Raw genomic sequence first — 23,033 nt, 5'->3', positions numbered from 1 at the left:
TCTCCGGTGTACTGGCCGTCTGCCCCACCGACCGGGCTTTTGCGGCCTGAGGGCAGAGTGCCGCCAGCCCGGGCGGGCCCTGGACCTATCCCGGGCAGCTGAGGCCCGGTGGGGACCCCGTGGGACGGTACCCAACCGCCGCCGTCCGGGTGTTGGTGCCCACCCCCGCCTCCCCCTTTGCGGAGTCTGTGTGGGGCGGCTGGACCCATGTGCGCCGCGCAGTGTGGCGGCGGCAGAGCGGAGCTTTACTCCAGTCTTTTGTCAAGTTAAAAGCTAAGGGGCGGTCAAAGCTGTATCTGTAGAGCCGTAGGTGTAGCATGGGGCTCTAGATCTTTCCTCTCCTTAATCTGGTGTTTGTTCTCAGATCTCAACTGTTCAAATCGTAGATTTAGGTTTTAGTGTGCACAAGCAAATGACCAAAAAAAGGACGTAGTTCTGCATTCAGATCTGGCTGCGTTCTGATCTCGCTTTGTACGACTAAAATGCTTCTAGGAGAAGAGCTACCATAACGGTTTGCTTTGTTCTTCTTCCCTAGTGGAACGAGATAATAGAACTTTTTCGTGCTGGGATGCCTTTACGGAAGCATCGGTGCCGCTTCAAAAGCTACGAGCGTTGCTTCAAAGCCTCGGAGGCAGTGGACTGTTTACATGAACTGCTTGGATCTAATCAAAACTTTGGCCCAGAAGTGACTCGCAATCAAACGGTTAAGCTGCTTAAGAAATTCCTAAAAAATCATGTTATTGAAGATATTAAAGGAAGATGGGGCAAAGAGGATTTTCAAGATGATGGCCATTTATATAGGTAAACCTATATACGGTGACTGAAAAATTTGGTGTTTTGGGAATGGTATAATAACTCTTGTGTGTTGGTCTAGAAAGTTTTTCTAGAATGCCTCTGAAAAGGTGTTAATGTATCCTCCCCTTTCCTTTTAAAGACTTTATTTTCTTTAGCGATAAGCAACTGGCATGACTTAATGTTTGGCTTGGGTTTTTTTTTGTTTTTGTTTTTTCTAATATTTTTGAAGATCACTTTAACTCAATTACATTCTATGAATACAAACAGGGGCTTTTGTAGCTTTTGCAAGGTAGTGAGTTCTGTTTGCTGTTGGTGGATGTCAGGTTTGTCAGTGTTGGAAGAGTGCATATGAAGAAGACATTGACGGAAGTAAGGATGCCACTGAGCATCGAACTCCAGTTGTCCTCCCTCTCCCCCAACTGACTATTTTGGATGCTGTTTCCACTCCTGAGAGAAGAGAAAGGCCTTCTGAATTTAAAAGTAATTCGTGATATATATCCTTTTTCTATACTCCTTGGCTTGTACATTGAAATTTTTAAAAGAGACAAAGTTTTATTTGCTCATCCTCAAGGATGCTTGCTTACTTATCCCTGTTTAACCTCCCAACCGGTGGATTGTTAACAGAGGAAAAGAATTTTCTTTGTAATGGACGCTTAGCATTACTGGAGTAGGTTCTTTGACTTCTTGTGGCCTCAGTTAAGGTTTGGGTGTCCAGAATTTGTGGGTTCTGGATTTGTTCCATCTTGTAGTGTCCTGTTCAGTGAAGAAGTAGTGTAAAAATGACCATTGCCTTAAGTATGGATCTCTAACTTATATTGCAGTGAGTCTTCTTTTGAGGAAATGGGAGCTGTCTTCATCTCTCAGGAATAGAGAAAATAGGTCAGCAATAATGCTATGTTTCTACTTATTATATATATTATTACATACTTAAATAAATTTTATGTATTTTTTTGTAATGATTTCTTATTTTTGGAAAAACATATGTAATACTGAATTTCAACTTGATGTGGAGGAAGAAATTTTTCATTTTCGTCTATGATCTTAACTAGTTTGTAGAATGTTCCTAAGCTTTTTTTTTGCTGTCTAGTCTGTACACCTATGCTGTAAGTGCAGTTGTCCATTACTGTCCTAATTTTATTTATTAACTTGGAATACTTTAAAATAAGAGGTGTATATGAGGTAATTCTTTATCATAAATAAACTTGGGTCAAGATACTTTCTTATAAAAGAACTGTCGTTTATATTAAACTTGTTCCAGTGCAGTTCAGTTGATTTACAGTCAGACTGAATCAGATTTGCAATTAATTCCAGTAACAAATTAGCACCGATTCAACTTGTTCTTTATGATACTGCATGACATCTTTCACTAAAAGTGGTAGCTGGTTTTTAGCCTGCCTTCTGAAGGAAACAACACCGAATGCTATAACTTCCCAGCCAAATAAGTTAAATATTCAAATCTATTTCAATCAACTTTAGTGGAAGAAATTTTAAATAATTTGGGGGGAATAAAAAATTAATGTTCTTTCCAAACTTAGTTCCATAGAGGGAAATTCCGTGTAACATTTACTCAAGGAAAATGTTAAATTTTAGAATTTGGGAATCAAATTTGAAGGACCCAGTGTATCAAAGGACTTGTTTCTGAAGATATTTTTGGAAGCTCACCCAAGAAAGTCTGTTGCTAAGTATATAAAAGCAATATGTGGCTCTGCAGTTTGTGAGCTGAAAATGTCCGAAGCCTGGGGAAATGTGCTGAGGAAGTACGGTGTATGCATGTCCTGTTTTTAAATTCTTCTCTGGCCATCTTTTTTTTTTTCATTAGCCACTGGGTAGTTCAGGTTGGAAAACAGACATAGAAGACCTGCAGGGAGTCTTAGGTCTTGACTTCAGCCTGGAGAAAGTTGAGTGTAAAGGAGTGGGCTTTCAATTTTTTTTTAAACAGAGTTAGAGAAACAGTTGTGTGCTGGTACAGCACATGGTGCTAGGTGTGTTAAAGGTTTGTTATGTTCCTAGCCCAGTCCTGCTCTGTCTAATCTTAGGACAGCACTACCTGCACAGTTTTTTCATTGGTGCCACAAGTGTTAAGTACTTTGTCTCCTTTCTTGGCATTAACTTTTTGTCAAATGATTAAAAATGGGTGTTGGTAACTGCTGGTATTATGCTATATAGCTCTTTGGTGTGGGTTTGTTGTGTTTGTGTGGTTGTGGGTTTTTTGTTTGTTTTGCATTGGCATCATGACACACTCAAATTATTTTGCTCTTTTCTGCTTTGTATTTTCAGCCATGACTTTCCTGAGCTGCAGGCTGTGAAAGTTGGTTGGGTGAAATATTTCTGTGCTTTTCATTTACTATGTGCTCTGTCTAATGATCTGCTACTGGACAAGAGAGGTGTTTTGTTATAGCTATCTTAATGATGTTCTTTCTCCACCTCCCATTCAAAAGATAACTAAGTTATTAATTGAACAGGGTTTTTCACTAAAACTGCATGCCTTTCATGCATCTTGAATTGGAGCCAGCTTTTTCCCACTAGGCTTGGCACATAAATACACTTTGTATGCTATTCATGGTTTTGGTGTTTCACTTACAGTATTAAAACATGCTTTTTTCTTATCTATGGAGCTAAACATCGGTTTTCCACCCTGCCATGTGTTTAATGTCCTGGCAGCTCCCTCTGGTGGACTTTCCTAATGTTATGTTCTAAGTATGTTCCTCACCGTGTCGATACTGGTAGCAGTACAGGTCGCTTTTAATTCCACTGACAGTGCTTACTCTGGAAACCTCGATATGCTTCATACCTTCTCTATAAATTCCTGTGTTAATTTACTGTAACTGCACACTGTGGTGCACAGTTGTGTTGTTCATTAACTTTGCATGTAAGTGAAGTTGTCTGGTCTTGTTCACCCCACAGAATTATGGGAAGATGTTGCCAAATATTGATTTGCCTGAGAGTATTGGGCAAGTACTAAATGTGAAGGTGAGAACTAGTGTGGCTTCTAAAAATAGTAAAGGCTATCTGTCTGTGTGTCCTGACTTACTGGCTCAATGTAGTCTACAGTAATAAATGAGAAGTTACAGTTTTGGGAAGTGTCAGGCTTTATATTTTTTGGAATCTAAGCAATTGTATTAAAAGCAAAAAGGTTAGTACTCTTGTATTGCTAGTAAACTTTTGGGAATTCAGCTGTGTTACTTGTTATACCATTGATACCAATGTTAGTTGACCCTGTTCTCTATCCATTCCCCTGGACACAAACAGGTATCTCTATTTCTTCCTTGTATAAACTCCTAAAAGTAGTGGTGCTGGCTGTAAACCATGCTAATGTCGACATGTCAGCCTTGGAATGCTCCTCAGTTGCTAGCTTTGGGTAACATTATTCTGTTCATCATAAAATCTGAGGCTTTTCCTTGTTCTTCTAAAAACTTTGGTCTATCTAGATCTTGCTGTAACACTACCTGAAAAAGGGGAATGCACCTCCTTTTTCTGCTTGTGAGAACTCATTCATTTATTGGTTGGTTGAGAATCAGGGAAGCAAATGACATGAAGCTAAAAATTGTGAAGAACTGGAGGGGAGAACAGGGAACTCTTGAGAATACTGTAAGGCAAAGGAAAAAAGGCTGCAGAGGTTTTAACATTAAACTCTAAGAAATAATGAATAGCTGAAAAAACAGTTGAGACCACTAAACAGCAAAACATCTGCAGTATAATCTGTGTTATCTTTAAAAGGCAGAGTAAGTCTTGCAGGATTAGTGCAAGGTGCTTATCACTTCTCCTCAGGGTTTGTCTGAAGGAAGTGATATCTTCCTGTGTTGCAGATATCCTGTTGAAGAGCATTGTGGAATATGCAATACAGGCTCAGTGTGCGTGGTGAAAACCATAATGTGTTTAACCCATTCAATGTAATACTACTGGACTAAAAAACCTGCAATACAGAACTAATGTAAAAACTAATCAAAACCCTGCCTTGAGAGGATGGGGTGAAGTTTTAGAGAAAACTTTAGGGTTTCTTGAGCATGAGAATCTTTCTGGTAGGATATAAATGCATGATAACCAACGGTGTACAAGCTCTTGTTGCATGGTCACAGACATACCTGTCTTTTACATTCTGGTTAAAAGAGTGAGTGAGGCTGAAGCAATTTCTTGAAGCATCAGGAATCTGAGCATCTAAAACCTAGGAGTGCAAGTAAACAAGATCTGATCTGGGCCAGTCTGATGATACGTTGCTATTGAACTTATTTGCCTCTCTGATGTGCTGCCATTCATTTCTTTGTAAATGCTCTGATGTAGGTTTGGCAGTAATTTAATTCTGGTCAAGCTGACTGAGTTGAATGTGATCTGGCATAGTTTGTTTTCCTTGTTTTCTGCACAGGCTACCTTAGGGTTCATTTCTGCTAATATATTCAAGGCACTTCTTGAAATGCCTTAAAAAGTGAGTTTCCTGCACAATCAGCTGGAAAAAAATACCAGAAAAGAACTGCAGGATATGATCTTCGCATAGGAAGCATGTAAGCACACATGCTCCACATGGTAACGTGGACAAAACTTTGTGTGGACCCTTGCACGCGCACTAATTAAATCCAAGTGTTAGTCAGGTGACTTAGTTATGTAGTTTTGCTTTAGGACATGCATGCTAGCAGTGCACTTGACATGGGGAAAATCTACCCACAGCTTCTTGAGTAGAATCAACATCTTCTAGTGAAGACCTGAGTCAGTTGTCTATGCGTAGGCAGCTGGAGCTCTTTGAGATACACTGGGATATCAGACATTCACCCGAGGCTCAGCTATGTCAAGGGAGGTACAAAGGACCTGAACTGTTCTGGAGCAGCAGATGAAGGCCAAACGAGACTCCTCAGGGTGTTTTACATGTTGCTCAATACGAGTCTTCAGGGCAACTAAGTCACACTGTGAATGTCCAAGGCATTTACTGTATTTTCACATGTGAAGGCCTACTGCAGCTTTGCATTGGTAAACGTGGAACAGGGTGGAGTTCAGAGACATTAAAAATATTCTCTAATTGTAGATTTCCTCCCTCCTCACCGCTGAAGCCATATCCAAAGAAATCCTCATGTGGAAAGGAAGTAATTAAATTTCCAGACTGGAATGAACCGAAGGCTGGCACTTCCCAAGAACATATGCCAGTGAAATCAGTCACAATGGTAAGAAACCAAGCTTTCATTTCACCAGACACAACCGTATTTGGAAAGAAAAACTGAACTAATGATCTCTTTGCTGTGGCACAAAATACTTGTTTATAAAATTAAATGCAAAATACTTATATTTTAAACTTATGTGAAGTAAAGTTGTTCTTAGTGATTTGCTGGGGATGTTGACTTTGAGTGTTCTTTCTGCTACAGATTACGATGTCCTGTGGATCGCAAGTTCAGCATGGCTGTATTTGCCAGTATACTTGCATTCCAGTTCGATCGAATTCCAGTATGGCATTTATTATGCTACCAGACAAAATAGTTACTTTACTGTCACTTACACTGTAACTCTTATTCAGACTCTTCATCTAGCAGAATGTATACAGTATTACTCCCTTCCTAGCTGCTATGAGGTTGTTAGTGATTCAATTTCCTTTTTCATAAGGAATATGTTGCAGCTAAGGAGAAGTGGTCCTGGTTTTATTCTTGCCCTTTGTGAGCTTGGAGAATCATCCTGACTCATACTTACTTGGATTGATCCAGCCTTTATGAAGATGAAAAAACTGTTGCTTTTACTAGTAAACCAAAATTGTATCAACTCGTGCTACCTGGACACCTTAAAAGCCTAGGCTTCTGGAGTTATGTATATTCTAAACCCTTCCTCCAGTGTATCTTATATGGGAATGTTCTCATATTTTGTGAACTCTTGGGACTTCTTCGATAATTTTGGCCTTTTTATTAATGCTCATCAGTGCAGGAAACTAGCCTTGGCTTTCTTGGTGATCAATAATCTGTTTGAAAAAGTAGCTCCTACCATTTTTCTGGACATCTAGCAGTGACGAATGAATGGTTATTCCATATTTGTAATCCAATTACTTATGTGCAGATCAAGTGCACATTCCATGTATGCCAGGCTTCTAAAGAGGAAAAAACATGGTTCTTAGAACTTCAATAGTGGGTAGAAGATTAAGAGGGAAGAAAGAAAAGGTAGTGCCAGAGACAAGTAAAGATAATAGAGTATTTTAGTTACTGAGCAAGTATCTTCTGTGGTTTTAACACGTTACATCCTCCAGCTGTCTGGTCTAAATTTCCGTCCATGCCTGATAAGAATTAGCAAAAGACTGCCTATATACATCTGACTCGGATGCGACAGCGTGCATTCTGGCATAGCTCAAAATCTCTTTCATTGGCAGTTTTGGTTAATACAGTGGACCATAAGTTGAAGTAACTGAGGCAAAGGAATAAGCTTCTTTCTGCTGGCTCTTTTATAGAAAGCTGTAGCTTTGACTGGAATGGTGAAGTAGACAGGTAGCTGAAAGTGGTGGCACCTTAAATTGCTCCAGCATCAATCAGAGCATTTATTGGCTATGTGTGGATTGAGAAGTGTGGGTCTGTGTAGTGAAACACTGATGTAGAAGACCAGATATGAATTTCAGAGGGTGCTATTTGTTTCAAACCAGCTCTAGTCTAGTATCATGGAATGACAGACAATTAGTGCTTGGAGTAATTAGGTGCATTCCTGGAGTGCATTTTGTGGTTTGGTTGTGATCACAAAGAATACTATTAATGTGCTTTAGAACTGCTCTGTGATGTAAATCAAAGAACTGGGAATACTTACGAGTTTTGCCTTGAAAAGTACACTGCTGACACAAACTGTATTGCATGTTCACCCATCGGCACACTGATGATAATCTCCAAGCATCAAGCTTGGATATGAATGTTGAGTAGACGATAGCAGTCTCTTGCATTCTCTGCTTTACTTTATTCTGTTACAATGGTGGACTAGATCTGATGGGTGTCTTCAGCTGTACCTATTTCCTTTTACTTTCTTCCTGTATAGAACCTGCTAGCGTACTTTATGTTTAGTTATGATAAGTATATGCTGAACAAGGATGAATGTCAGTCTTTGATAACTCTTCTAATAATTCCTCGATGATCTTGCCATAAACAGATATTTAATCTTAGTGGTAGTTGAAAACAAGTGAGTTGAACTGATTTTAATCATGGAGAGGATCTGAACACAGGTCATTGACTCTTGAACTTTAGTGGCTATTCTGACACACATAATTTTTCAACTCTGGACAAGTTACATAACTGAGAAAATATGTTGTACATCTGTGAAACCCTAAACAGTCCCTTGCATCCTGGAGACTTCATTGGAATTTAAGAATATTTAAAATACTTGTATTAGGGAGCATGCTGTACTATAAATATATTATACTGTTCAGTGTCAGCATTTAATGCGGAATGTTTTTCTATTTCAGAACTCTGAGATGTGGTACAAGCGACACAGTATAGCTATAGGGGAAGTACCAGCATGCAAACTTGTGTTCCGCAGAGAGCTAACACAAACAAACATAGAAGAGATATGGAAATCCATGACTCTGTCACGGTGAGTATACTTGTGAGTCATTTGCTGTTAGAGTAAAACTGTGTAGTAGGTAATAGTCTTGTCTGTCTTCTCTGGTAGTGCTTGTAAATTCGCCCACTCACCTTTCATTGCTGCCATCAAAGCCATAGTGGCTAGACCAACTGTACCACTTGTTTGGCTAACAAATTCAGCAAATAAAGTTTGCGAAGAAACTTTATTGTGCTTAATACCTTTTAACTCTTTCCTGTTGTGTTATATGAGCCTTTTGTTGTGTGGGTTTTGTCTCGTTTAGTCACTTTTTACCTCAGTCTTTCTCTTTTTTTCTTGTTATGAAATAGAAGCACTTCTGTACCATGAAACCTTTCAATGACAAGTACAGTACTTTGTATGAGATGTGAAATGGAGTAGCTAATTGAGTGTAGAAGGCTTTGAGATTCAGACATTCTTTACTATTTTCAAAAGGAATATCCTATGCAAAGTTACAGGCATTGTTTTAGACTATTTGTGCAGGAGTTAGCAGGGCTTATTGAAAGAGCTTTAAACTAGATTTGAAGGAGGAAAGGGATAAAATCAGGCTTGCTAGAGGTAAACACTGCATGCTAGTGTTTGAGGGATGGTGTGCTAGCGAGGTTCTTCAGTCTGTTCCACAATGTGCTGAGTACACTGGAGTGCATTTGAAATGTCTTTATACTAATGTGCGCAGCATGAGGAATGAACAAGAGGAGCTAGAAGCTTTGGCCCAGTCCCAGAGCTACGAAGTTAGCATAAGCGAAAGCTAGTGGGATGAGTCCTGTGATTGGGGTGCCGTGATGGATGGTTATAGGCTTTTCAGGAGGGATAGGTGGGGCAGGTGAGGTGGGGAGGGTGGCACTGTATGTAAGGGAGAGGTTGGATTGCATGGCACTTACAGTTGGTGATGGCATGGTTGAGAACCTCCGGATAAGGATGAAGGGGAAATCAAGTAAAGCTGATGATGTTGCGGGAGTCTACAATCAACCACCCAGCCAGGATGAAAAAGCAGATGAATTATTCTACAAGGAATTAAGGGATTTCTCTGGATCAACTGTACTTGTCCTTATGGGTGAATTTAACTTCCCAGATATCAACTGGGAATATAATACAGTGAGCACAAACAGGTCCAGAAAAATTCTGACGCACGTTGAAGATTAATTCTTGGTGCAGATATTAAGGGAGCCAACTAGGAAAGGTGGCCTCCTAGAATTCTTGTTTGTAAACAGAGGGGGACTCATGGGCAAAGTGGTGATTGATGGCTGTCTTGGTTACAGTGAACATGAAGTAGTTGAGTTTCAAATCGTTGGCTATAGGAGAAAAAGCGCCAGCAGAATGTCAACCCTGGATATAGGGAGAGCAAACTTCAGGCTGCTGAAGGAGCTAGGTAGTAAGATCCCTTGGGAATCTGCTTTTGAAGGTATTGGGCTGCTTGTCACTTTTTAAAAGGCATCTCTTAAGAGTACAGGAGCAGGAAATTCCAAAGTATCGGAAGTCAAGCAAGTGGGGCAGAAGCCCGTCTTGGCTGAGTAGGGATCTTCTTCTAGAACTTAGGCAGAAAAGGAAGGTGTACAGACATTGGAAGCAAGGGCAGGTGACACGAGTGGACTACAGAGATGCTGTTCATCACTGCAGGGAGAAAATTTGTGTGTCCAAAGCTTGATTAGAGCTCAAGGTGGCCAGCACTGTGAAGGACAACAAAAAGGGCTTTTAAAAATATGTTAATAACAAAAGGAGAATCGGAGATAAATTGGTCCATTGCTTGACGAAACCAGTCACCTCACAGAGACATAGACAAAGTGAAGGCATTTAATGCTTTCTTTGCCTCTGTCTTCAACACCAGTGATGGGCCCTGGAACCCCTAGAGCCCTGTGTTGGAAGACTGTGACTGGGGGGATGATAAACTCGCAGCTGACCCTGCGCTTTTTCAAGACTTGCTGCTCCAGCTGGATGCACATAAATCTATGAGGCATGATGGGATTCATTCCAGGGTACTGAAAAAGCTGGCTGGTATCATCGTGGGACCTCTCTCCATTATTTTTCAATGGTCTTGGGAGTCTGGAGAGGTCCTAGTTTAGTGGAAGCTGGCAAATGTTGTCCCAGTTTTCAAGAAGGGTAGGAAGGAAGACTCTGGTAAGTACAGGCCTGTCAGTCTTACTTCAGTGCCTGGTAAAATTGTGGAAAAGGTTATTCTTGGAGTTCTTGAAAAACACTTGAGAGACAACACAGTCATTGGTCATAGCCAGCACAGGTTCATGAGGGTAAAGTCCTGCTTAACCAACTTAATTTCCTTTTATGACAAGGTCACCCGTCTAGTTGACCAAGGGAAGCCTGTAGGTTTGGTGGCTTTGGATTTTAGCAAGGCTTTTTCTACTGTCTCTCACAGTATTCTTCTAGATAAACTGTCTAACATACAGCTAGACAAGTCCATAATATGTTGGATGAACAATTGGTTGACGAGTCAGGCCCAAGGGGTTATAGTAAATGGGGTTAGATCAGGCTGTCAGCCAATCACTGGTAGGGTTCCCCAGGGCTCAATTTTAACGCCAGTGCTCTTCAATGTTTTTATAAATGGACTGGACACAGGAATCAACTGTACATTAAGTAAGTTTGCCGATGATACTAAATTAGGAGGAGGTGTGGAATCCCTCCAGTGTAGAGAGGCCTTACAGAGATATTTGGGTAGACTAGAGAGCTGGGCAATCACCAAGCGTATGAAATTTAACAAGAGTGAGCACTGCATTGTACACTTGGGATGGGGTAACTCTGGTTATATGTACAAAGTGGGGGACGAGAGGCTGGAGAGTAGCCCCCTGGAAAGAGATCCGGGGGTTTGGGTTGATGGCAAATTGATTATGAGTCAACAGTGTGCCCTGGCAGCCAAAAGGGCCAACCGTGCTCTGGGGTGCATTAAGCACAGCATAGCCAGCTGGTCCAGGGAGGTGATTGTCCCACTCTACGCTGCACTGGTGCGGCCCATTCCAGTACTATGTGCAGTTTTGGGATCCTCAGTATAAGAAGGACATCAAACAATTGGAGTGTGTCCAGAGGAGGGTGACCAAGATGGCGAAAGGTCTCAAGGGCAAAATTTAGGAGGAAACTGTATGTTTGCCTTTGTCAAATTAGGTGATGCGTTAACTATGTGTTTATGTATTTTTACAGATTACAAAAGGCCTTGGGGTTGGATTCTCTGGATGAAGTGTTGGACACAAAACTTGTGAATTCAAAGCATATAGTCCAAAATGCATACAACGTCAATAAGCAAGGCATTGTCACTTTAGAAGACAAATCAAGTAAGTATTTGAGAAGGTTTCATTTAACTTTTTTTTATACTGTAATTTACTAGTATAAAAAAAGTATTTGTTTTAATCTATACTGAGATGTAGCATCTTTACACCTGTGTGACCACATTTATACTAGAGTTTTTACAAGGTATGCTATTGTTGTCCTCTGATAGATGTCATGACAGGTAAGAATCGGTGTTTATTCCATATTTATGCTCTTAAACATATTCATGCTTTAGCAGTGTTGAAAGATGAAGGCAAAAGAACAGCAACTTTTTATTTATAAAGACAGGGATATTACTCGCTTCAAGCTGGCTTTGTCAGCCCAGCCCTTAACTGCCTGAACTGGATTGTCTATGTGAGGGAAATGTGTGTTAAAAATCAGGAAAGAATCAAAACTTACACTGAGAGATGCTTAAAATTTCTCAGTTTTGAGTTTTCAATCAATGCATTTTGAAACTAGTGCCGAGTTTAAAACCACTTTGCACGCCAGGGAGAAAGTAAAGCATTTTTGGTGCTGTGATATATCACTTACAATATTATTGCCACCATGTTTTTTTCAAGGTTTGTAGAAAAGTGAAAGATGAGTTTGGAACCTGGTTTGGTTTGTGAATGAAACCTTCTCCAGAGCATATACATATTCATTTTAAAGACAATTGGAGCACCAGAAGACATTAACTGCCCCCTTGCAGAAATGACAGAACAGAACATATGAGTGCTTTTCAACATCTTCAGTGCAAAGTAAACACTTCACTGTAATGCACTATTGAAGTTGTAGCTTGAACTAGTTTGGCTGATTTTTTGCAGGGCAGGTTAAGGATTTGTGATACAATCCATTTTGCTTGATTGAGTTGTAAGAGCAGTGGGCATAACAGATTGATATTGAGTACTAGAGGTACTAAAGCATAGATGTCATTTAAACTAGATCCTACATTAAGGTATAGCCTGCCTTTACAATTAGTCAATCTATTATACAAGAGGATAATAAATAGGAGAAACTTCTTAAAGAATTCTCAGTGTCTCTTTTTCTCATGTATTTTCTCCTTTTAATTTCTGTCTGTTTCTCTCCTATGCAGAGGAACTACCTCACTGGATATTATCAGCAATGAAATGTCTAGCAAATTGTAAGTAAATTCAGGAGAGGAAAAAACCCCAAACCAATCCACCCCTGTAAAAATCAATTGAACTGACTGTGCCTTTACCGCTTTATCAAATCTTGCTTATATTCAAAGTCAATATTTTTTCTGATCATTGCCTTAAACAAAGTTAGAAAAGATCATCCATCATCTATTCTCCTGCCAGTGCAGCTTATTTCAATGAAATATATAAAGATTTAACTATTTTATTAATATTTTTCCTCTACTGTGTGTTTTCACTAGACATATTGGAAACAGATCAGTTCAATAGATCAATACAGTTTCACTTATATTTTGGAGAATGAGTCTAAGTTTTGTAATTTTTTTTTCTAGTTTATACTGCATTTTTATTGGCTGTAATAGAAAATAGTGATCTGCTTGGTGGCTGCAAAGCAATTTTCTCTTTTTTTTTTTCTTTTTGTTTTTTTTTTTTTTTCTTCTTTGAAGGGCCCAGCTGCTCAGATTTGAAGCAGCCTACATACTCAGGATTTGAAAGAGATGTCTTCAAAACTATAGTGGACTACTTTAGCCAGATGAAAGAGCCTCTTCTCACATTTCATTTCTTTGATGTTTTTGTTAGTGTGTTAGGTAAGTAGTTTGGGAAGTGATGAAAAGATTATTCTTTAGAATTAACTTCCTGTAATTAATTATTCATACCCAAATACAGCTCATTTCTTTAGGACCTGCCCTGTCCATTCTGCATGGAGAACAGTTTAATATTTAAATTTATTTCATATCACAAGGTGCTTTCATTCTTGTGTCTTTTTGATCACATTAGTTCAAAAGTCTTCTGTTGCTTGTCTTCATAATTTTTAAAGGCCTCTGTTTGTTGCTTAGCACTGCCACACCTAACAGATATATTTTAGCAGATTTTTCTTTTTTTACAAATGCCCAAGTGTCTTAAAAACTCACATATGCCTTTTAGAAACTGCTTGACTGAAGTGTAGATTAAAAAGGATTAGGACTATAAGGACTGTTTTTAACCCTGGCAATATTACATCTGAAGGAAATCTAAATCCTTCATTGCTTAATCTTAGAATACACCTTAACTAATCTAGTGGTTTAAAGACACAATAGTTTAATTATTAACTATAACTTTTTAAGGGTTCACACTATATCAAATTCATTTATCCTGTAGCTATAGATGGCCCATTGAAAGACAGTAAATGTAATAATATTTGATTACATTTTATAGTTACGCTTTCGAATAGAACAATTGAGTTGAAAAGTAAACGTGCTTTGTAACATGTCACTCTTCTGAGCTTCTTTAAGTGGGAACAACATTGCTTTTAATAAACTATCGAGATGGAAAAGGAATGCAGAATGACACTTTTATTTCTGGAATTTAGTGTTTTGATACTTTGTTCATTGATAATCTTGCTTCAAACTGAGTATTGTTCCCTTTCAGACTTCTTTTTCTTAGACAAGAAGTATTCTTGATAACATCTTTAAAAATTCTTCCTCTCCTTTCATACTGTCTTCCTGTTTGCTTTTCCATTGTATTTCACATCTTTCAGGCTTCATGAGTTTTATTTCGCAGTATTTCACAGATTTAAAAATGGGAAGAATTCATGCCAATGTTTATGTGGAAATGAAAGGAAATCATGCACTGTTTCAAAAAGTCAAAAAATAATTTTGTGGTTGCTTTCACAAAAAAAATAGGTGCTATTATGGAATCCTTGTTTACTAATGAAAATAGATTTACACAAAAAAATCTTGGGAATACAGGCTTTCAAGAACTACTTAAAGTGTTTTCCATCTTCATATTTATACTGCCGGTAATTTAAAGTAAATTGTATATGTTTGAAAACGTCATGTTTCTCTAGAAGTCTTGCCTAGACAGCCTCCTGCAGACACCCAACACAGATATTTAAATAGCTAAAAAGCTGCATTTGGCCTCAGTGGGATGATTTGGGATACCTGAGTTAGGCACTCTCACTGACGGAGGGATGGGGTTGGGTCAGATGATCTGCAGGTGTCTTTTCCACTCTTTTTATGATTCAAGACTATGCTTCCTATCTATCCAGTGGAGGGAGTTCAAGCAGACAATTCAGCATACCTGTGGTGAAGCCTAACTTTCCTTTTTGTACTCAAAACTACTTAGAACCACTAGTAAGAAAATAAACAATTAAACGTAAGTCAGAGATACCTGATCTGTAGTTTTGGTAGCAAGGTCTTCTCTAACCACTCAGACTCTCTTCTGAGATTCAATCTGTGATTCTCACAAGTGAGGGGAAAGTGGGACGAGGAAAGGATTTTTTGGGGATTAAGCTGAGAGATAAAGCGGAAAGTTTTGGGTTCTGCTTGATGTGTTATTAAGTCTTAACAATGAAGCTAAGGTACAGACTACTATGAAGCTGTAGGTAAATGTAGAGGATAATGCACACTCCACAGAGTATTATTTTGTAGTGTCAATGCTAGTACGGAATACTGCCTGTGAAGCAGTAATTGCTTAGCAAGTTGTGCATTTACAAAATATGAAAAAGCAGATCTGTGTCTGCAGTTCCATTTCTGTAATTTTCCTTTTTATGGAGTATAGCTTGCTATATTGGCAATAATTCTCAATCTTAAGATATTTATAAACCAAGATTTCAGTCCTTGAGTCTTTGACTTTTCATATGGCTACCCTCAGGGAATTACAACTTTTCCACAGTGATTACAGGACTCCTTTCTTCCTTCACTGGATAAGCTTTCTGTTTAATGGAAATAGCAAAGAAAGTGTTATCAGATGATATTTTTAGTCATTTGAGGCAGCCATGATGTGATTTGTACATGTCTAAAAGCTCCATCTTAAAACCTGAGAAATATTTGCAGAAATCATAGGTGGCTTGTGTGACCGTATCAAGATGCCTTACTTGCTTCTATTTTTGAATGAAGACTGTCTAGAGCACTTCTTTTCCAAGAGGTTGGCTGAAATTAGTTTTCAGAATAGCCAAGAAAATAGGACTAAGGTGTCAGTGATCATCAAGTATTTTACTAACTTGGTAAAATTAAACTTGCTTTTTGCATGGGTTATGATTCTTTATGCACACATCTCATTAAGGTTAATTAATATTTCTTGGGGCCTCTTCTAAACATATGCACTAGTGTGCATGCCAAATCTACCTTTGAAATTAGAAAAAGCTTTGCTTTGAAAATAAAATTAACTACAGTGCTTTACCACTCTTTTCTTGGAATACTGTCTGTTTTCGCTACCCTACTTACTATTGCACACTTCTGTTTGTTTGGTTTTGGTTTTTTAATAACAAACAGCTTCCACTTTTTACACAGTGTAAAATTGACTGGCATGGTGGATGAGAGGACATCAGTGGATGCTGTTTATGTTGACTGTAGTAAAACTTTCAACACTATCTTTCATCACATCTTTATAGGCAAACTGAGGAAGTACAGGCTAGATAAGTGTGTAGTGAGGTAAGCCAGAAATCGGCTGAATTGCTGGGCTCAGAGTATTGTGATGAGTGGCACAAAGTCTAGCTGGGTGTCAATCAGTAGGGAGTACCGCAGGGCGGTTAATGGGGCCAGTAGTGGTTAATACTTCATTAATGACCTGGATGGTAGGAGACTCTGTCCTAAACAAGGACAGAATGCCCTAAACAAGCATGCAGATAATCCAAAATTGGGAAGAGACATTAATGCAGCAGAGGATTGTACTGCCATGCAGAGGGACCTCAAAGGATGGAGAAATGGGCAAACGCGAATCTTGTAATGTTCAACAAAGGGAAATGCCAAGTCCTTTCCTGGGGAGGAATAACCCCATGCACCAGTGCATACTGGGGGTAACTGACTTGAAAGCAGCTTTACTGAGAAGGATTTGGCAGTCCTGGTGGGCACTAATGTGACAGTTAGCCAGCAGCGTATCCTTGTGGCAAAGACCTGCAGCACTCTTAGCTGCATTAAGAGCACTGCCAGCAGGTTGAGGGAGATCTTTTCTCGGCACTAGTCAGTGAATCCAGTGGAGTGCCGCAAAAATTAAGGGCTTGGAACATCTGTCATGTGGGGAGAGGCTGAGAGCAAGGAGAGCTCTGGAGAGCCTGGAGAGGAGAGGCACAAACAGAAATACAGGAAACTTCATTTATACATAGGAAAATAGCTTTTTTTAATTGGAAGGTAGTCAAACACTGGAAGAGGTTGTTCAGAGAGGCTGTGGAATCTCCATCTTTGGAGATATTCAAAACCTGACTGGACATAGTCCTGGGCATCTTGCTGTAGATGACCCTGCTTTGAGCAGGGGAAGAGGTCTAGGTAATCTCCAGAAATCCCTTCCAACATATATAATCCTATGAAAAAAAAAACTGTATCTTTTTGTTGTCTTTGTTGTTTCTTTCTTAAGAGAAATTACTGACAGACTTCAGTCATGCAGATATTTTGTTCCTGACTTCTGTATTGTTCTGTGACTAGTGCTATTTAGGCAAATGAGTAGTAGCTTCCTTCATTGAGCTTAGAAACCCAAAAGAGACTAACATTTTTGTACTGAGGCCTCTTTATAGGTTATCTAAACTGCTATCAGATTCTACCTGTGCCTATCCAGTCTTCAAATATCTCTGCCATGTTCACATTCTATGTTTTTTCAAGAGCTTTTAAGCAGAATTAGTCGTGGTTTTAACTTCTATCGGTGTGAGGGGCATGTCAGTATTGTCATAGCTGTCATGGATGCATAAGCACGTTCGTTTAGATTCTCTGATTGTTGCCCCAGACTTAACTTTTTTTTACGTGGTTGCTACATCTGTGCATACATCTCAGTTGAGTTTAGAGCTGAGGGTTATAAAAGAGTAAGTAATGAACCGAAACATAGGTTTTCGTGTCTACTAATAGCTAGAGTTTTTGGTTACGGTTATTAATATCTGCCAATGCATCAGAAGGAAATCTTGTAAATATTCAAATAAGGTGCCCAGTTCTAGTAGTCCAGCTCTAGGGATATCTTCCTAGAATCTTTGGGGAGTGGAGTTCTACTGCAGTCTTTTAAGAGTAGAAAAGGAATTGGGGGAGACAGATTTAGATATATTATGTTAAATGTTATGGAAATATATAATTGAGAAATGTTGCACAATCTCATGATCTTGTATAAACCAGGACTGCTGCAAAAACACAGCAAGGCTGTAGAAGCTCTTCAGATATCTTGTCTCCTGCTGCCACCAGAAAATCGGAAAAGACTACAGCTGTTGGTGAGGATGATGGCAAGAATTAGCTTTAACAAGGATTTGCCACCTCTTTCTGATTCAGTGAGGACCAGAACCTTGGTATGTATAGTGTAAAGCAAAAGGTCTAGACAAGGCTTTTGGAGTAGCACAGATAAAAGATTCTTACTGGAGAGTGTATACAAAGTACAGTTTGCTTGTTTGAAGAACAGTTTATCTATTCTAACTATATGGACAGCTACTCTGAATTTGAATAAACTGGGATTTCTTGGTAAGTTGTCAGCAAATGAAGAATTTGCTCAGAATTTGGAGGTTTCCTTATCTTTCAAAATTAAATCACCACTGATATTACTACTAAGTAGAAAAAAAATAAAATACAGTAGGTGAGGTTTCAGGTGTTCTTTATCAGTGCAGACAGTGTGAGAGAAAAACAGTCTGTTTCAGTAATAGTTAGAAATATGTAGCTGAATGTTTTGATTTACCTGTTTTCAGCTATTTTAAAAAAAATCCTACCAGTTTATTTCAGTACTATTTTTTTTTGTTAATCATTTAACTACAGAAATCTCTGAAAGTAATTTTAATTAGATTTTGATAAAGCCTTAGTTTTTGCTAATGCTTTTTCTTTAGGGACTACTTGTAGAGTTATCACTGATGTTTGTAACAGCATGTTATTACAAAGTTATTAGGCATAACTTAGCAATTCTGACTGGCTAAGGACATATATTTCTTCTGCTTAATTTTCAAGTCTTTTGCAAGAAGGGCAACAGAAAACTTAGTTTTGCATAAAAATCCTATAGTAGCACACATAAATCTAAATTTGTTCCATAGCAATTAGGTTTTTTATTAACTATGAATAGCATTTGATTAAAATAATTAAAATTTTGATTGCTGAGTTTATAATTTAATTAGCTGTCAATGATCTTTGATTAAAATAATTATGTTATAATCTAAATGTTATTTTTAGAAGTGAATCCTTTACAGTCCAAGTATTTTGTACTAAGTTATAATTCAGCAGTGTAATCTATGGTACATGACAGAAAACCTTGATTGCCTTCTGTTCTTTTAATGTTATAAGTGACTGGTGCACAGACAGAAAATTCTTCTAACAATGCTTGAGCATAAGACTACATGAAGTAAGCTGAACCTGAAATTTGGTTTGATGATTTCATAATGATATTAAGTACCAGAGCGAAAACGTCACTTCTATTAAATTCCTGTGTAATTTTTAAAATCTCTGAAATATTTGTGCCCTATTTAACTGGAAAAGCCATGTGAAGTGGCTATTTGATAAAGTCTTGAGAATAAAATGGAATTCAGCCATTCTAAGTCTAAAGTCAAGGTTAGATTATGCATATGAGGCAAGAGCCATCTTCAGCCCACTCAGATAATGTCACTGTACACAATACTTTTTTTTTTTTAGTTATTATTATTGTATTGATGAGTTGGAAGTACAGTGAGTATTGTGCTGTTTAAAACCTTTTCTCTAAAAGATCAGTTTTTAAATACAGTCTGATTCCCCACCCCTTACCCCCAAACAGAAAAATACACAATAATGAGGGGTTTTTTTTTCTCAGATGGTCCAGGCATTTTCCCGTTGTATTCTGTGCTCAAAGGATGAAATGGACTTGGATGAACTGCTTGCTGCTAAACTAGTATCTTTTCTTATGGACAATTATCAAGACATCTTAAGTGTTCCTTCTGCCTTAAAATCTTCTATAGAGGAACATGTTATACATCTCCAGAGAGTCCAAGTAGGTATCTAGTGAAAATAGCCTCTAATGTCTCTGTGCTAGAAGACCAAGTTTATCCTTTCTGCTCCAGAGTTTGACAGTTCTTAAAGACTCATTCTGTGTCTGCTAGCTTATGAAGAGCTAATTAATTTTGACTGATGATATTCAACCATAACTATGTATTTAAATGAAACTAAGCAGATCTTGATTGGTTTAGAGACAAGAACTCTAAAATATGTTTTCCTATTGGTCAGCACTATCTTCTTGATGAAATGGGCAAATTATGTTTGTGGTAGTGAGGAAAACTGGATGGTTAAAAAGTTGTTCTATTAATGTTCTGATTTTCTTTTAGAGCCATCCTAACTTGTTCAGCCTTTTTGTTACTCTTTTGCTGCTTCCTGATACAATTTTTCTTTTTTGTTCAAAGATGTTTTTTAGTTCTTCGTTCTTTAATTTCTGCTGAAAAAGTAACTTCTAACTTATTCCAAGAGTTAAACAGGCTTCCTTTGTGTCTTTTTTTTTACTTACTACAACTCACTCAATTATTGCAGGAGAAAAAAGGTACAATTTAGGGTCTTTATTCCATATCTGCTCTATTTAATGACTTCAGGTGGTTAATTTGATTTAGCCAGTTTTTTCAAATAAAAATAGCTGCTCTTTTTTTACTCTTTTTTTCAGATAAAATATGCTGGAGCTGATACTGATGCAACTTTTCCTCCTCCATCATTTTGTCACCAAATTGGTACAGATGAATTTGAAAACCAAAGGGCAACAGGCTCTCAAGAGCCGCTGGCAGCTTTATTGGAAGAAATTGCAATGAATAAAGAAATATCTGTGAAAGACAAGAAGAAAAAGCTCAAGCAAGTAAATAAAAATTCCTCCACAGTCTTTAATTTTAACTTAAGAAGCTTTGAGAAGTCTTAGAGATGTAGTCCTCTGGAGAAATACTGATATTTAAAATAGTAGGTACTCTTAGGGATTTCAAATTTTTTTAATCATTTAGTATAGGGGTACTGTGATGAATCAAGCCATATTAGAAAATATCACCTAATTTTCTATACAGAGGTATAGAAAGTCCATTAGAGAAATAATAGTTTTCCTGCTCCAGAGATGGAGGTTGCATTTTAATAGTTTTTATATTGCAAGTTTGAGTCAATTCTTCATTTAAATTGTTGTGTTTTTCTAGTTTCAGAAAACTTACCCTGAAGTATATAGAGTACGATTTCCTACCCCTGAAACTGAAGCGGTGCTGTTTCCAGAAAAAACTAAACCGAAGCCACCAGTACTGATGTGGGCCTTTAAAAAGCCTTTCCAACCATTTCACAGAACCAGAAGCTTTCGGATGTAAATGGTTTGAAGTATATCAGTGAACTGAGTCACAGCATATTATCAATGAATCTTCTGCAAAAGGAGCCTGCGCAAGCAGGTTGTTACTAAAAAAAAATGGAGATACTGCCGAGATAGTAGAAAAGGTCAAAATAAGAGGAAAGCATTGAGGTGGTAGAAATGTGAGCCATTATCAGTATTTTTTTTGTAAATCACTTTTTTTAATGTCTGTTATTTAAAAAAAAAAAAAAATGAAACTCAAGGGGATTAATCTACATGAGTGATAAAGTACACTTGCTGTAGTTTGATTTGACCATCATTTCAAGGTCTAAATGTATTTGTGTGTAATGTATTGTTGTTACTAGTGAACGGCTTTTTTTTCCCTCTGAAAATGAGTGTCTTGCATAAACTAGGCTGTGTTTGTTCACATATAGCTTGAGGAATTAATTTGCTGTACATACTTGAATAAGTGTGAAACACTGGATTTTGTTTTACTGTTGTACACCTTAGTATTCTTGATATGTAAGATTTATTTTGGAAAACTGTAAAAGCTCATTCTTAATTTTCTGATTCATATGATGCATTACAGCTTGAGTCAACTCCTACTGAAATTCTAATAACTTCTGTAGTGTTGACCCATTCTTTTAAGCAAGTCAGTCTTTTAAGTCTTTTCCCATATGCTCTTACTAAATATTGCAGTATAAAATTGGACGCTTGACAATAGAACATATTTTATCAGAAAAATCTGAAGCCTTGCATTTCCTCTGGAAATGGAATTCAAATATTGAGGTGACATTGAAGCATACATGTCTCTAATGGTTTCATTTGTTTTGCATTCTGAAATCTATTGTACCTATAAATTGACTGTGCATGTTACATACTTGATTCTGACAGCACTTTTTACCTATTAAAGCATTACCATTTTCCGATATTTACTCAGAATGGTGATTTCATATTATCCATTAGTGATGTAAAAAGCAGCATTTCATTCCTTATTGAATGTCAGAGTAGTCTATGCAGGAGAGAAGAGAACTGATATCTCAATAAATTTTAGTAAGCAACATGACATTTTAGTAAGCAACATGGTGACTATGCTGTAATGCAACATTGACGGTATTTTCACTTTGCTAACCTCCTAATCAGTCAATAAGCTTTAAGATGTACATAACAAGGTTGTTGGTTTAATAGACTGGAATATTTCTTGGGCAATGTGATTTTAAACAGTACATGCTTCCATGATCTGTTTTCACACATCGGTTAAACTTGGACTTCGTATCAATAATCTTTCTCTTAAGCAAAACTGATAAAAAAGGGCATGCTTTTCAGATAATGATAATAAAACTACTAATATTAGAAGTAGTCTGAGGCCACTTGTTACCTTTTGTACTAGGTCTTCAAGGGTGACATGACCTTTTAGATATGTCATCCTATTCTGTGTATGCTTACATGCAGTCAAACTTTGACTATGACTTGACTACTCATAAATAGCAGTTTGGTTACAGTGCTAATCCATGAAGTATAGTAACGAGTAAGGCTAGTTGGAAACCAAATCTTGTACAAAAGTGGAAACCCACCCTAAGTGATCTCTGACATCAATTCCTAAATTGCAGAGAAGGAGAAGCCAATCTATTTGCCACTGGAAATAATCTCACTGCTTGCCAATGAGCCTTCTACTGTCATGTTGAATTTTTTCCCCATTGTTACTTTTTAAAAATTTGTAGCCTTCCTGATCCCATTTTAAACAGTAGTTACTGAGTTTACTCATTAGCTGCCATGCAGAGAAATTTCAGATATATCATACGTTTCTATAGATCAATTGTACTTTTGTTTCAAAGAATTATTTCCTTGACTGTGGCAAAAACAAACCAAGCAAGTCCATTGGCTCACGATTCCCAAGCCTGCAAAAAATACCACCACGAAATGTCATCTAAAACCTTGAAGGGACTGTAGGGAAGAAACTTCACCTGAGATTGTTATCTCACAGACTGAATTTTAACTGTTGCCCTGGAAGACACTTAAGAAAGCTTATCTTAGTAATAGAAGATACATGACTATGGCTGCTGCGTACAGCTCTTGCTTGTCTCATACCTGAGCCAGCTGCAAATATGCAAG

General features: G+C 37.9%; 1 protein-coding gene across 1 annotated transcript in view; it reads left to right on the top strand.

Moving 5' to 3' along the window:
- DEPDC1B (DEP domain containing 1B) overlaps window positions 1–20,943 on the top strand; it is a 21,814-nt gene extending 871 nt beyond the window's left edge. Inside the window, exons 2-11 of the mRNA XM_009894275.1 lie at window positions 536–801; window positions 5,807–5,942; window positions 8,195–8,322; window positions 11,473–11,603; window positions 12,671–12,718; window positions 13,178–13,318; window positions 17,801–17,967; window positions 19,440–19,616; window positions 20,274–20,459; window positions 20,782–20,943. Coding sequence (XP_009892577.1) covers window positions 536–801; window positions 5,807–5,942; window positions 8,195–8,322; window positions 11,473–11,603; window positions 12,671–12,718; window positions 13,178–13,318; window positions 17,801–17,967; window positions 19,440–19,616; window positions 20,274–20,459; window positions 20,782–20,943 — 1,542 coding nt within the window. The remainder of the gene's footprint in view (window positions 1–535; window positions 802–5,806; window positions 5,943–8,194; window positions 8,323–11,472; window positions 11,604–12,670; window positions 12,719–13,177; window positions 13,319–17,800; window positions 17,968–19,439; window positions 19,617–20,273; window positions 20,460–20,781) is intronic.
- Window positions 20,944–23,033: the final 2,090 nt, after the last annotated feature.

The sequence above is a fragment of the Charadrius vociferus genome, unplaced genomic scaffold (assembly GCF_000708025.1).
Source record: "Charadrius vociferus isolate BGI_N301 unplaced genomic scaffold, ASM70802v2 scaffold731, whole genome shotgun sequence".
NCBI classification, from domain to species: Eukaryota; Metazoa; Chordata; class Aves; order Charadriiformes; family Charadriidae; genus Charadrius; species Charadrius vociferus.
This window is presented reverse-complemented; position numbering and strand designations above follow the sequence as displayed.